General features: G+C 35.6%; 1 protein-coding gene across 4 annotated transcripts; it reads left to right on the top strand.

Moving 5' to 3' along the window:
- Positions 1–3,948: 3,948 nt before the first annotated feature.
- Positions 3,949–13,463, top strand: LOC122281381 (respiratory burst oxidase homolog protein A). 4 transcript variants are annotated; one of them, XM_043092818.1, is made up of 15 exons: positions 3,950–4,759; positions 4,868–5,027; positions 5,275–5,323; positions 6,024–6,137; positions 7,512–7,934; positions 9,566–9,952; positions 10,056–10,151; positions 10,394–10,509; positions 10,926–11,093; positions 11,185–11,344; positions 11,510–11,707; positions 11,811–11,939; positions 12,176–12,254; positions 12,373–12,499; positions 12,836–13,463. In XM_043092818.1, exons 1-14 carry the CDS (start codon positions 4,081–4,083, stop codon positions 12,480–12,482), a joined length of 2,868 nt encoding a protein of 955 aa, XP_042948752.1. In that variant the 5' UTR covers positions 3,950–4,080; the 3' UTR covers positions 12,483–12,499; positions 12,836–13,463. The 4 variants fall into 4 exon arrangements, 3 of the variants coding, with proteins under 3 accessions (XP_042948752.1, XP_042948753.1, XP_042948751.1); XM_043092819.1 differs by having other exon boundaries at positions 9,680–9,952; positions 12,373–13,463; XM_043092817.1 differs by having other exon boundaries at positions 12,373–13,463.
- Positions 13,464–15,330: the final 1,867 nt, after the last annotated feature.

Raw genomic sequence — 15,330 nt, 5'->3', positions numbered from 1 at the left:
AATAAATCTTTTGGGTCATAGGATTTTTGACTCATGATGATATCATGTTTTGCATCGATCATATCGATTGGGTGATCAATTAGAGTGCATATTCTTAATTTGAGGATCGAGATGAAGGAAAATATATGAACTACTGGATTATATATATATATATATATATATATATATATATATATTATAATATAGTACTTTCAAACTGATCGATCTCTTGGTCAGTGAAGATTTGGTGGCTGATGATGCATGTTCGTCAAGTGGTCATTTCTTTTTCATGAGAATTGAGGTTGCCATTATCTTACGGTACAAGTTAGGGACATGATTTAACTCGTATTCTGAATTCAAGAAAAAACAAATACTAGGACTATTAAAATATATTAAATCATCCCTAAATATTTTTAAACATTGACATATATATATATATATAATATAAATACTATTTCTATTTATCTAGCAATATATATATGTATATACACATATTTATCCCGTTTAGTATCCCACGTGATTCTTGTGATCTTTAATTATTTTGTATTTTCATCGATCATTTGGAGCTTGTTTATATTTTTTTTCATGTGGTTTTCCTAATCTATATATTACGTCTTGTACTAGTACCACTGGAAACCAAAGAAGAAGAAGAAGAGGAATATATTACGTCTTGCACTAGGCTGGTTGATTTTATTATATTATTATTCTTCGTTCTAACCTGGCTTAATTTCTATATGCATTAAGATCATCATCAAGGGCGGTCACATATAGAACTTAATTGCCTGCCTACTAAAATTTTAATGTCAAGTGGGCAGAATGCATATATGATATATATATATCCTCATGCTTAGGAATGATCAGCAGTAACGTAAATCAGTACTTTTTGGAAACACTTCATGTGGACTTGAATTATATTTCAAAACATATAGCACTATATTATTACGCCAGATTAACCGGACCTAGATAGCTAGATTAACCGGACCTAGATAGCTATATGCATACATATATATATACACACAAGCTCAGAGACGTCCCCACCCATCTTGGAGCTACAAGAAAAAATGATTCTTTATTATAATAATAAATAATTTTGGAGCTATCCCGACCTCCCTTATTTCCAAGTACTACTATTCCAATAGCTACATAAATGGACTATATTAATTGAATTCAAATGTTACGTTTACAACTCATCATGTGCCACGTACTTTTGCTGCCAAACTCGATCTCAGTCTTGATTCTTTCATTTTAATTCTGCCCGCCGACACGAGAAAGGCCGATAGAGGTCAGATCAAAACTCAGCCGGCCTAGGACGTTGTTACGTTTTTAATCAAGCCATGCATGCAAGAAAATTAGGCAAAGTCGACTACCCCACGTACGTACGTACTTTTGTGGTGATTTGGTTAACCTGCTTTCTCAAGATCAATACGGGCCAGTACTCTAAACATGCAATAAGAAAGTTTTATCATCATCAGGCTGTCAAAATAATATATATATATAGCTATATATAAAATATAGCAAGCTTTGCTGGTGATAATCCTTTGCCAATTTGCTAATTAAGCAATTTAATTTGATCAAAACTGTACGTAAGTGGCGGCATTCATATGATTAATGCAGATGATGATCATCAAGGCCAACCCTTGATTTAGATCGCACGCGGGCGGCGGATCGAACACCACTTGTCCCCTAACAATATTGGTATCAAGTCTCTTTCGATCCATATTATATATACCAAAGCATTCCATGTAGTACTACTTTTCCAGCATATATGCAGCCACCTAGCTAATTACGTCGAAAAAGTTATATATATATATATACTTGAGCTTTTTATTAATTAGCTTATAAAATATAATATCCATTAATGTTCAACTTAGTTATTGGATATAATATTATTTGTATTATTAATATTTTTTACATGACACAAAGCTTTTTTATTTAGTAATTATAAAATTCTTTATAATTATTTAATTGACTTAATCACTTGAAAATGGATTTATTTGTATTGTTAACCGTACGTGTATTTTGAAGTACTGCTGTTAAATTCATTGTTAATTACAAAATCTCCTTAATTAGAATTTCAATGTAATTAAATTAGCTAGACTGATTCATGATCATCATCAGGTTATTATACTCTTGTTTGGAACTTTTCAACGATCTTAAACAAGATAAAATAATTTTCAATACCAAACATTACTTTCTCGTTTTGTCCTTTCAGCCAGTTTTAATAAATTTATATATTTTTTGTATTATATTAAAATAAATCTGTACTGGCGATATTAATTATGCGTGTGACATTGAATCATGTATTGTTCTTAATTTCAATTGACATGTTGGGTTCGTGCTTAAATAGTTGTGGATGGGGTCAAGTATTAACCAAAAAAAAAAAAAAAAAAAAAAACAATACGTGTAAGTTTGTACAAATTTAATACGTGTAAGTTTCGTGCATAAAAAAAAAAAATCGATTTTTTATAATTTGAAAAATAATATTTACAGTCGTGGTTATGCAATCGGCGCGCAATCTCTTTAAAAAAAGTGAATTAATACGGGACTCACATAAAAAAAATAACTTTTTAATCGTCGATCCTATTATTTTTCAAAGCGATTGTGCAGTATTTACATACTCCACGACTGCACATAGCATTACTCTTATAATTTATGTACGTGAATCTCACTTTCTTAAAAACGAGTTTCAATTTTTTAAAAAGATCCGTACATGGAACTTACATACTAATTTGTACCTGTATTTAGCAAGGGCCGGGTACGAGTGATATCCTTACATTTCCTTTAATACTGTTATATTATCAAGTTATTTTTTTTTATTACTTTTTAAATTTGAATTAAAAATTTTAAAATATAATATTCTTGCAAAAATAAATTCAATTTGATAAAAATTAACTTACTACTTGGAATTATAGGATATAAAAAAAATAATAATGATAGGCTTACTATTTCTTATTATTTATTTACTATTTTTGAATTTTTTATTATTATTTTAATTTAAGTATTTTTTAACATCTTTAATTATTAAGAAAAAATTAAAAAAAAAATATAATTTTACTATTAATTACTTTTTAATTATTAAATAAAAAATAAGAAATAAATAATAAATAAGTGATAGAAGGTAGAAAGACGTTACTACTAACTTTTAATAAAATAACATAACTTTTAAAACTAGTAAAAGAATGGTGGCTGGGGAAGTCACGAAAATAGTTGCCATAGCAACCAATGGCCATTACCATTTGAAGCCTCGACAACGGATCGGATCCGATGAAAAAAATAAAATAAAAATAAACTTAACTGGCTTATTCACTTTTCCCTGTTACCCGATGCTTGTTTCCCAATCTGATTAGAACCCAGCCCAACCGCGTTTTGCCACAAAAAACGTAAAGGAGGAAAAAAGAGCCACAGCTACAAGACAGAGGGAGAGGCACCCTGGGGCTAGGTCTAGGGGAGACAATCATTTTGAGAGAAAATTCTTCACGATATATCGTATAAGTTTAATTCGAATAAATGCCTTTTTATTATTTTTAACATGAGCTCATGCTATTATTGAATTGATTAATATATTTATATCTCTATCAGATTAATCATTAAAGAAAATTGTTTAATTTCTTATCACGCCTTTATGATATTTCAATTGGGGTGACATTATAGATAGGATTTTTGTAAGAAAAATGTTATTGTTAATTTTAGATTTTACATTCCTTAATTATATTAATTAATTTCATACATTTTAAATAATTTTATACATGAATTATTTTAATATAAAAATACTTATAATGATAAAAAAATACGTATATGAATTATAATGATATATTTTACATTTAAGACAACTTATTTTATTTTTTCATTCGTTCTCATTTTCCCAATTTTCGTATGACGCGGGCATGTCTTTTCCCAGAGATTCCCAACGCGTTTGGCGACTCCACTTTCCTTTAAAAATTCACTGCATCTCCCTGCGTCTTCTCCAGCTCCCCCTACCCCCCCCCCCCCCTCTCTCTCTCTCTCTCTCTCTCTCGTAGACAACCACCATTAATATATTATCTCTTACAAGTTACAGAGAGGATATGTATTTTTCTTAGTTTATTGTACATTTGACCTGCAATGAAGGCCAACAATACTAAGCATCAACGCCGTTGGGCCTCCGATACCGTTCCCAACAGAACTGCTGTGAGCTCTGAATCCTCTCCGGCTGGAACCGATTACAGTTCCACTGAAGAGTTCGTTGAAGTCACTCTCGATCTTCAGGATGATAATACGATTGTGCTTCGGAGCGTCGAACCCGCCACCGTTATTAATATTGATGATGGAGTTCGAGCTCCTGCGGGTGCAGCGGTGTCGGCTTCCGCTCCGGCTTCGAGGTCTGCCTCGATCAGAAGGAGCTCTTCGAGGAAGCTGCGGCAGTTCTCTCAAGAGCTTAAGGCGGAGGCGGTGGCGAAGGCGAGGCAGTTCTCTCAGGAGCTGCGAGCCGAGCTGGTGAGGCGGTTTTCTTGGGGCCACAGCCACTCGTCGCGTACTCCTCTTGTGGCTTCTGCGGTGGTGGCTACTCAGAACGGCTCCGTAGGAGAGAGCGGTTTCGCCTCGGCTTTGGCCGCTCGGGCTCTGCGAAGGGAACGAGCTCAGCTGGACCGGACTCGGCCCGGTGCTCAGAAAGCGCTTCGTGGACTCAGATTCATCAGCACCAAAACCAATGGCGTCGATGCATGGAACCAAGTGGAAATAAATTTCAATAACCTCGCCGAAGACGGCTTTCTCTGCCGCGCAGATTTCGCGCAATGCATAGGTTCAGACTCATTCTCATCTGATCGAAACGCAGTTCGAATGAGATTTTTCTAGTTTTCGAAAGCAATAACTTTTCTACTTCTCTCTGTTTTCTATTTTGTTTTTCCAGGAATGAGAGATTCGAAAGAGTTTGCTCTGGAGCTGTTCGATGCTCTTGGACGGAGACGAAGGCTCAAGGCTGATAAGATTAGCAAAGAAGAGCTTTACGAGTTCTGGTCCCAAATCACCGATCAAAGTTTTGATTCACGGCTCCAGATCTTCTTTGACATGTACGCGCGCATAGTCTAGTCATAGTTTTGATTAATTTTCGTACTCTTATTTTTAAGATTAAATATTATTATGAAAGATCGCACCATATATCTTACATCAGAAGATGCCAAAGTTTATCATCCATATTCGCCAAGTAATGAAGATGATCAGTACGTGAACGACGAGAGGACATAACTGTCTTTTGACGTCTATCAAATTATTAATAACTAGTATTTGACAATAATTTGATAATCTATTATGTTACAGGGTGGACAAGAATGAAGATGGTAGAATCGCTGAAGAAGAAGTTAAAGAGGTAGGTTTCTGTCCTAACAATTTCTCTCTCTGTCCCTCTGCTTTTATAATTTTCAAGTAAAGAGGTGGAAATATTATATTTGACATTAAATTGTATATAATATTTCCTAATCAAAGTAAGTATAATTATGATAATATTAAAAAATAGAGTTCATGAATCAGTCAACTGTCTTCAGATTCCAATAATATTAAAGTCGTTGGGACGGCCTATACCGATAGAGGAACGAAAGTGGGCTCTCATGGTCTCGCATAGGCTTCTAATTGCTTTGCTGCATGAAACATTGAAACTCCTCGAGGGTGTCATTTTGGTTTTTTAATTTTTTAAAAATGGATGTTAGGCAGGATTCGGTAATCCTAAATCCAAGAAATTCAAAAACTAACAACTCCAACGTAATAAATAAGGAACTAATTTCTCCAGTACCTTTCGTAGTCTATGACGTTTCCCATGGTTCTAAATTAATCACATTTAGATGGATTTTCCAACAATTAGTGAACTGTAATATCGGTCTTCTAGAGCTTGACAAGGTGGACAAGAATTTTCTAATTTTGTTGAAATTTCTTGGGGAGCAATTATGTCATTTTCAGTGGGGGTTGGTGATGGGGTTTTCGGTCATTCTGTTTCATTTGAGAATGTCTCATTTTTTGGAAAGATGACTTTGAGGGGTTTAATGTATTATATTTTTTTTCCCCGCGATGGGTAGATTATCATGCTAAGTGCTTCTGCGAACAAGTTATCGAGATTGAAGGAACAAGCCGAGGAATACGCTGCTCTTATCATGGAGGAATTAGACCCTGAAAGACTTGGCTACATTGAGGTGAATACTTTACTTTATGTCACATCCTTATTTGTAATGGGTGCTAGTTGCATTATTATTTTTAGGGAACTATCTAGCATGATATATTTTCCTAGTATTCTCATATGCATATACTAAGATCAGAAGTGATACAAACACGGGATCAGCATTTTGCATATACTATACCGGTATAGTATAGAATTTATTTGTTGCGTAGTTTTATTTTCAAGTTTGTTTCTTCATGTTAATTAATGGAGTCTATAATCTCTATCCATAACAGGGCGGCCTTTGACTATTATTTTCAGACGCGTCTTTAATTAAGAGACTAGTGTTTAGGTTTGACATTTTTGTCCAAGACCAATGTTTAGGCGACAAATAATCAGGACTAGTAACCGTGTGTCGTTCAACCATGCATCTAGAAAGGAAAGTTCAAACATCCAACAAATGGCACTCTACGAAAATATATGTTTAAATTTTTTTTGGATGGTATAGTTCCATATTATTAGTTGAGGCTGGAATCCTATATATTTATTCGTTGGATGAGGAATAGCTATTACTTTTATCTTTATGTTAATAAGGTTAAACACTTGAGTGGCTCTCCTTGTACTATTTGGTAATAAGCCCCATATTATTAGTCGTCTAAAAAATAATAAAAAGAAAAAGACTAAGCCAGTATTGGGGAAAGTTCTATGGCAGTTAAAAGTTTCATTATAATTGCTTTACATGACATCGTGTTTGGTTTGCTCCTGTTATATTTTCCAAGATAATAATAACTGGAAGTTAAATTATCAAGATGATTGAGATTTGTGTCCTTTGCTGTATCATTATTTTTCGATAAAGCTAAAGGATTTAGGTAGTGCGCTCGGAAAGAAATAAAAAAAATAAAAAGAAGATATCACTGAATTATTGCCCCTGCCGGCACGACTAATCTACACGATCACTATTGCAGTGACGCTGCTTTTTTCGTAAAATACGCCATTTATAAGACATGGACATGTCACCGCTTTATAGACTTTTTCTTTAATTTGGAAACAAGTTAATTTGCTCAGTGCTCCTCATCAAAAAAATAGAAATATAGTTGTCCGTATCAAGAAACAGAAACTGGGGTATTATTGATATTTCGTAGACTGACAGTCTCGTGATCTGCTACAATTCAGCATTAACCCTTTGAACTGCGTATTCTCAAGTGACGCTCCTGATAGCGATTCCATATGGTTGGATTCTGATGCCCTTACAGTTTTACGAACTCCCCCATTAGACAAGTACTCACGCGTGCTGCATTATCGATCATTGATAGTTGCATGCATTAGCTGACATGTTCAGGATCATTGTGTTCCCAACATGATTCAACCCGTGATGACTTTGTTGCATTGTGTGGTTGATGATGATGTGCAGCTATGGCAATTGGAGACACTTCTGTTACAGAAGGACACGTACCTCAACTACAGTCAAGCGCTTAGTTACACAAGCCAAGCCTTGAGCCAGAACCTACAAGGACTGAGGAAGAAGGGCCCAATAAAAAGGTGGGGCACAAAATTGCTATACTACTTGCAAGAAAATTGGAGGCGAATTTGGGTTTTGATGTTGTGGGTTACGATCATGGTTGGGTTGTTCACATGGAAGTTCTGTCAATACAAGAATAAACGTGCCTTCGAAGTCATGGGTTATTGTCTCCCTACGGCCAAGGGTGCGGGTGAGACCCTTAAGTTCAACATGGCTCTCATTCTCATGCCCGTGTGTAGAAACACAATTACTTGGCTCAGGTCCACCAAGCTAGCATACTTTATCCCTTTCGACGACAATATCAATTTTCACAAGGTACGTACCCAGCCAGTCATTGTTTTTTATTGGTTCGATCTTTACATTATATGTTTAGGACTCTTGTAGAATCTTTAAAGTCAGCGGAAGGTTGATCTCAGCCATTATATACCCCGCACACATCTTAGAATCGTCAACAAACAAAAAAAGAAAGAGAAGAGAGAATATGCTAAGCAGAAAATTAATTAGGTTTGAAATTGTCAAAACCCAAACCATTGACTTCTTTAGAACTTTCTCTAGCCAAGTTCTCTAGCTCTGGGCTCGAGAAATGGGAAAAGAAGCAAATTGTGCTACCCAGTAGATCGAGGAGTTTTTTTAAGAAAATAAAATTTCCCGCTAAATCATTCATTTTCGATCCCCAAAACGTGGGTGCGGGTATATTGTTTGTTTTTACACCTAATAGTCCTCAAGGTTGTCCTTGAATAATTCAAAGATCTTCCTACGTATGCAAGCTAAAATTGAACTGCCATTGTCTGCATGCAGTAACAGTCGTGTGTATTTTAGTAGTCAGTTAATGTTTTTTGTATTCCAAGTTCACAAATAAAAGATGCTTTCACGTTCCATATACTCTTTCTCGAGTCTTCCTGGTAAGGGCTAAAGTTATGTGTTCTCTAATTTACCAAAATACCCTCATGTGCTATTTTCTTTGGCCCTTTTTATTTTCATCATATTAGTAACAACAATAACGGCAATTATGATGAAGTCTCGAAAAATGGTTTTTTAGTTCTTTTATTTCCAAGAAGGATTAGATTGATAAGTGAAATCATGCAAATATCTCATATTTCGCACTAAATAGACACCATCAATTTTAAGTAAAATAATATCATCAAAAATTTTTTTAAAGTGAAATAATAGTTTTTTTTTTTAAATCTAATTTCGCATTGGATCAAGGCTACATTATAAGTACTGCTTTTGATGTTAATATTGAGCGTTGTGATTTTATATGTTGTGATTTTTAGTTACACTATGACAATGTACATTAAGCTACTTTCGTATGGCACCCAGGGTCCTAAAAAGTTAAGACACGTTAGGTAAGGGAAAAATTTTCTATTATTTTGAGACTTCTTTAAAAAAAGGGACATGTTTTGTATTGGGTTCGCTTGAAAATGGGGTAGGGAGAATGATAAGTTGTTTGGGTAAATATTTATTAGATGTGTTTTGTTTTTAATTTTGCGAAAGTGTGGTTGGAATGAAAAATTGTTCAGATAAAAAATTTTTAGATGTGTTATGTGTTGGATTCGGTGAAAGTTAATTTTTGATTTTGTTTATAAAGGATGTTTGAATTGAGTTTTGGAGTTAAAAGAAATGTTAATGCAATTTCTTTTTTCTTACTTCTCATGAAAAAAAAAAAATGTTATGCAATTTCTGTTCTTACTGATTCGCACTGTCATGTATCGTTCAAATCGATTGGGAGGATGACACGTTGATCATATTGTAACTTCAAGGGCTTGGCTAAGCAGTCAAGTACGTTACACATAGTAGTGGATTGTTAATTGCAACAATATAGAGGTCTTGAATTCACAATATTGGAAACCTTATCCATGGCAATTGGCAATTGATCTAGAATACATGCTTGATGCATGTGCTACCTGCAGTTATGTTAATTTTCATTTTATTTTAAATAACTGCAGACCATCGCTGCTGCCATTATAATTGGCATCACTCTCCATGCCGGGGACCATCTTGCATGTGATTTTCCAAAGATTGTACGCTTGTCTGAGAGTAATTATACGAATACTTTTCAGCATGACTTTGGATCACATAAACCGAGTTACATTGACTTGGTTAAGGGGGTAGAAGGTGTGACTGGAATTCTAATGGTGATCTTGATGGTGATTGCATTTACACTTGCAACTCGATGGTTCAGGCGGAATCATATCAAGCTGCCCAAGCCGTTTAATAGGCTTACTGGTTTCAATGCCTTCTGGTATTCACACCACCTATTTGTCATTGTCTATATCTTGCTCATCATCCATGGTCAATCCGTATATCTTGTGCACAAGTGGCACCTTAAGACGGTATGCTTTTGATATCGTTTACCATTGGTATTTATTTCTTCAGCAATAGTGGTGTTTCTTTTGCTTTAAAGAGTTTGCTAACATACTGACTTCATGCTTGCAGACATGGATGTATCTAGCTGTTCCAGTTTTACTATATGCTGGAGAAAGGACCCTGAGGTTCTTTCGGTCTGGCTCCTATCCTGTCCGTCTTCTGAAGGTGAGAAAATGTGGTTAATAATCACCACTGCCATTTGTTCAACTGAACATCTAAGTTGCACATCCATATGCTTGATTGAAGCATTGATCTGAAAACTGTGTGGAAGGGCTTCTGGAGCTGACCCAGCCGGAACTAGTGCCTTCCACTCCACTGGGATTGCAAAATCTTGAGGTGTTTTATCCACTTAATTAAGGCTGACTCAGTTCAAATAATATTTTTTCCTTGAATTGCATAATTTTTAGGTTGCCATCTATCCTGGAAATGTTCTCACGTTGCAAATGTCCAAGCCACCCCAGTTTAAGTACAAGAGTGGACAATACATGTTTGTCAAATGCCCTGCTGTTTCTCCTTTTGAATGGTAAGTCACCACTGCTTTCGGTGATTGCTTAGACTGTATTTTGGGGAAAATTCCAGAAATTTATCACCACCACTACTCGTATATTAATGTTTCGTGACTTGCTGGATGCTTAAACAGTTAAATTTGAAAACTTTGGATATGAATCATTGCTCAATCTGGTCGTCACTATGATAAAATATATTTATAAGAATAGTTCTTTTTTATGCTGCAGCAGTGCCAAGGTTTTGGCATCTTGGCAAGAATGAAAAAGAATAAAACAGAAAGCTAAAGAAATTTAGATGGTTTGAATACTCCAGTCTTATTTTTGGACCACGAATTTCTGAAGGAGAATTAGCAAAACTCAAGAAGACCTTCCTGCTCTGTGTCTGACCCCTCTTGATTTGTTGTGTTAACATGCTATGATTTATGTATACCAGGCATCCATTTTCCATTACCTCTGCTCCTGGGGACGACTACCTTAGTGTTCACATCCGGCAGCTAGGTGACTGGACACAAGAACTTAAGAGGGTATTCTCTGAAGCCTGTGAGCCTCCCGTGGCTGGAAAGAGTGGGCTTCTCAGGGCTGACGAAACAACCAAGAAGAGGTATATTTAAAACTTCCAATGTCTCCTTTCCTTTAGTTAGCACTTGGTAATACATTATTTAATAAGCAAAATTCTTCTCTGGAGATAACAGTTTGCCGAAGCTCTTAATAGATGGACCTTATGGTGCCCCAGCACAAGATTACCGGAACTATGATGTCCTGCTACTTGTTGGTCTGGGGATTGGAGCGACGCCTTTTATCAGCATTCTAAAAGATTTGCTTAACAACATAGTCAAAATGGAGGAAGAGGCAGTAAGTTTTTTATCTTATTTTTCTATATCACTACTAAAGACATACATTAAATCTGCAAACACGGTATACTCATTAATCTATTCTAATTGTCATAAGCTTATTATAAAGGCATTGAATAAATGAGAATCTTATCATGCAAATAAAATTTTAGTTTCCTTTCTTCAGGATTCAATCTCAGATGTCAGTAGAATATCAGACCTAAGTTCTGGAAGCACAGACTCTTCTATGGCCAATAAAGTATGTCCCAAGCGGAAAAAAACTGTGAAGACCACAAATGCTTACTTCTACTGGGTAACTAGGGAGCAAGGGTCGTTTGATTGGTTTAAAGGGGTCATGAATGAAGTAGCTGAACTTGATCAAAGGGTAAGAAGGCATATATATATATATATACGGCATTACTTGCATTATTTTGTTAAAAATATCTGGCGACTCTAACTTCTCAATTTGATCTCAATTTGAACCTTAGGGTGTCATTGACATGCACAACTACTTAACTAGTGTGTATGAGGAAGGAGATGCCCGATCAGCTCTCATTACCATGGTGCAAGCTCTCAACCATGCCAAGAACGGAGTTGACATTGTTTCTGGCACTAGGGTATGCTCTTCGTTGCTTTACATTCTCGGGCTCTTACCATACCAGACACCATTCATGCCCTCTTTATTTATATTAAGGCATGCTTTTATAATTCAGTCAAGTATCCATTACAGAAAAGGTGGTGAGTGCAAATAGTCCTAGAATTGATGGATGTGACATAGATAGTCCTAGAACTGACAATTAGTCATAGGAAAATCTTAATGTGTTCATCAACTGTTTATGATTCCTATTATTAGGTGCGAACCCATTTTGCGAGGCCTAACTGGAAGAGAGTTTTCTCCAAATTATGTTCCAAGCACTGTTCTGCCAGAATTGGTAAGAAAAATGTCCAAGAACCCATAAAAAAATAGATTTAGTTTTTTTTTTTTTTTTTTTTTTTTTTTTTTTTTTTTTCTGATGCTATAATTGTGGTTTTGTTTTATTTTTGGATCAGGTGTATTCTATTGTGGGGCACCGGTTCTGGCTAAAGAACTCAACAAACTCTGCTACGAATTCAATCAAAAAGGTCCAACCAAGTTTGAATTCCATAAGGAGCATTTCTAGTCGAATCTTGGGGAGGGGTAAATATTTTACATTCCTCATTTCACCAATCCATCTCTAACACTCCCCATTTATTACAGAGTGAGAATTTTTTGTAATAATCTAGAAAGGCAAACCCAAAAAAAGGGAACAGAAAACAATTAAATCATTGTACAGTCCTGGGGGGAAAGGAGAAAAAAGGAATGAAAATTGAAAAGCATATACATAAGGATTTTTTTTTTTTTTTTTCCTGACTTTTTTAAGGAAGTGTAGCCTTATAAACTACGAAGCAGAACATATTCCAGTGTATAATAGATATTAAAAAAAATTAAATATGGAGGTGACTCTGAGTTTGTACTTTGTACACATGGCGTCAGACTCGAGGTGTAAAGTGGCAATGGACCTAAGGTGCATTGTTGGGGGAGGGAGCAGGAGTGCGGTACAGCTACAAAGGAGTAGTTGACCTACTAGCACGATTAAAAGCCAGACACTTGGTGATTGTGGGTAGAAAGAAGACAGTTTTGGGAAAGAGAATTCGAAGTGGATATTAAATCTGAGTGGTGGGATCCGGATGATGGATGGAAGATGATGGCCTTGTCTGTTTATAACTTTTCCATAATTTTCTTCATTTGGGGGCCCGGCCAGCGAATCCCTCTAGAATGTGGACAGCTATGAAAGATGTCCACGCGTTTGATTTTTAGAAAGAGAAAAATCATGTCGCGTGTAAAATGGCCTCCAAATTCGTTATATACTTTAGAGAGCTATTATTATTGTTAGTGGATACTCTCAGTTATATATTTTGATGTTACAAGAAAGGAAATGTGTGAAATCTGTAATGAATACAATGTGTATTTGGTTACTCCCTCCTCTTATATGTGTTGCTTGTTTATTTATTTGTATAGAAACGATTCGCCCAATGGGCTGCTGGAAATCCTGATTTTTGATGGACCTTAATTGGCTTTGTGCCACGTAAGATATGTGAAATTTGAGAAATTTTATATGAAAGTCTTATATCAGATATCTTTATCTAATTAATATGTAATTTATTATTATTTTTATTTTATTTTAATGCTTAAATGTGTGTTTAAATATAATAACAAAAATGAAAAATTATATGTTGGTTCGATAGATGCGGGTGGTGTAAGACTTCCTTAGAGTATTTCTCTTTAAAATAATGTTTACCTTTTAATTTCAGTTTTGTATTCTTAAAACAAAAAAAGAAAAAAAATGAAGGTGGATATCATATTAAGATCCTCTATATTTACAAGGCTAATCTATTGTATGGATCATTTTAGTGTTTAGTGTTTACTGTATTTGACAAAATGAATTTGAGTTAAAAAGTGATGAAATGTTGATTTGGTAAAATCCTTGCAATTGAATTTGAAAAATAATGATTAAGATGCAAAGAAATCACTTATAGATTCATTGGCAGACTGGATTCCATCTATTAACAATAATACAAGCATTAACATCCAATATAATAGAGGGACTTTGGACCTAAAGGAAGTTGGTTGAGGAAATCATCTATCCTTCTAGATTCTCACCTGTAGACCATTACCAATTCTCTAAATAACCCATTCTTCCATAGTTTCTTAGCTGCAAAGAGACTTCTCCCAATTAATGATGGGTTAGAACCCAATTAATCAGATCTTTTTTGGGCTATATCTAAGCCATTCGGAGTCTGATTTCAACGATCAAGTAGTGCTTTTCAACTATTTGGATCATTCCGGACTCATCCGTACGGTCGAAATTTTGAGATTAGCCATCAATACATTGGATCTGAACTATCCACGTGTTGTAGATCATTTTGGGCTAGATCACGCCAGTTGGAGTTCCATCGCGACGATCAAATAGTGCTGACAAACTATTTGGATCATTCCGGACTCGTTTCCAGCTAATTCGAGTGTTTCGGACGCAACGGTGATATTTGTTTGTTTAAATTTGAACTCATTTGTAAAGTTATGGCTGGAGAAGAAGCTAAAGGTGTTGGTATCGAGAAATTTGACGGTACAGACTTTGCCTATTCGAGAATGCAGATAGAGGATTATCTCTATGGGAAGAAACTATATCTTCCACTCCTAGGAAGAAAGCCAGATGACATGAGCAATGAAGATTGGAGTTTCCTTGATAGACAAGTATTGGGAGTCATTCGACTAACACTGTCAAGATCAGTTGCACACAATGTGGGAAAGGAAAAGACCACAACGGATTTGATGAAAGCTCTATCAGACATGTACGAGCAGCCATCAGCCAATAACAAAGTGCATTTGATGTACAAGCTATTCTACTTGAGAATGGCAGAAGGAACTCCAGTTATTCAGCATCTGAATGAGTTCAACACCATCATCAATCAATTAGCTTCAGTAAGAATTGAATTTGATGATGAAGTACGTGCACTAATTGCTCTAGCTCAATTGCCAAAAAGCTGGGAGGTCATGAGAACAGCTGTTAGCAATTCTTATGGCAAAACAAAGATGAAGTATCAAGATATCCGGGACCATATTCTTAGCGAGGAAGTTCGCAGAAGAGATACAGGAGAAGCATCAACTTCCAGTTCTGCCTTAAATCTCGAGACGAAAGGTAGAGGAGCTAGTAGAAGTTCAAATCGGGGCAGGTCAAAGTCCCGAAGAGGTAGAAGTAAATCTAGGTCCAGAAAATAAGTACAGTGCTGGAATTGTGGCAAGATTGGCCACTTCAAAAATAATTGCAAGGAAGCTAAGAAGAAGAATGAGCATAACTCTGTTAATGCCACAACAGAAGATCTCCAAGATGCCTTACTCCTTTCAGTCGACAACCAAATTGAATCTTGGGTGTTAGATTCAGGAGCCTCATTCCACACTACAGCACACCGAGAAATCATGCAGAATTATGT

This window comes from Carya illinoinensis, chromosome 11, assembly GCF_018687715.1.
Source record: "Carya illinoinensis cultivar Pawnee chromosome 11, C.illinoinensisPawnee_v1, whole genome shotgun sequence".
NCBI classification, from domain to species: Eukaryota; Viridiplantae; Streptophyta; class Magnoliopsida; order Fagales; family Juglandaceae; genus Carya; species Carya illinoinensis.
Note: the sequence above shows the minus strand (reverse complement) of the source record. Positions and strands in the feature narration are given on the sequence as shown.

What these genes read in the sequence shown, in the direction of transcription:
- LOC122281381 (XM_043092818.1), top strand. Translation starts at nt 4,081, where the DNA reads ATGAAGGCCAACAATACTAAGCATCAACGCCGTTGGGCCTCCGATACC. An exon ending in ATCCTGTCCGTCTTCTGAAG is followed by an intron (nt 10,152 to 10,393) that starts GTGAGAAAATGT and finishes CATAATTTTTAG; the next exon opens with GTTGCCATCTATCCTGGAAA. An exon ending in ACATTGTTTCTGGCACTAGG is followed by an intron (nt 11,940 to 12,175) that starts GTATGCTCTTCG and finishes TCCTATTATTAG; the next exon opens with GTGCGAACCCATTTTGCGAG.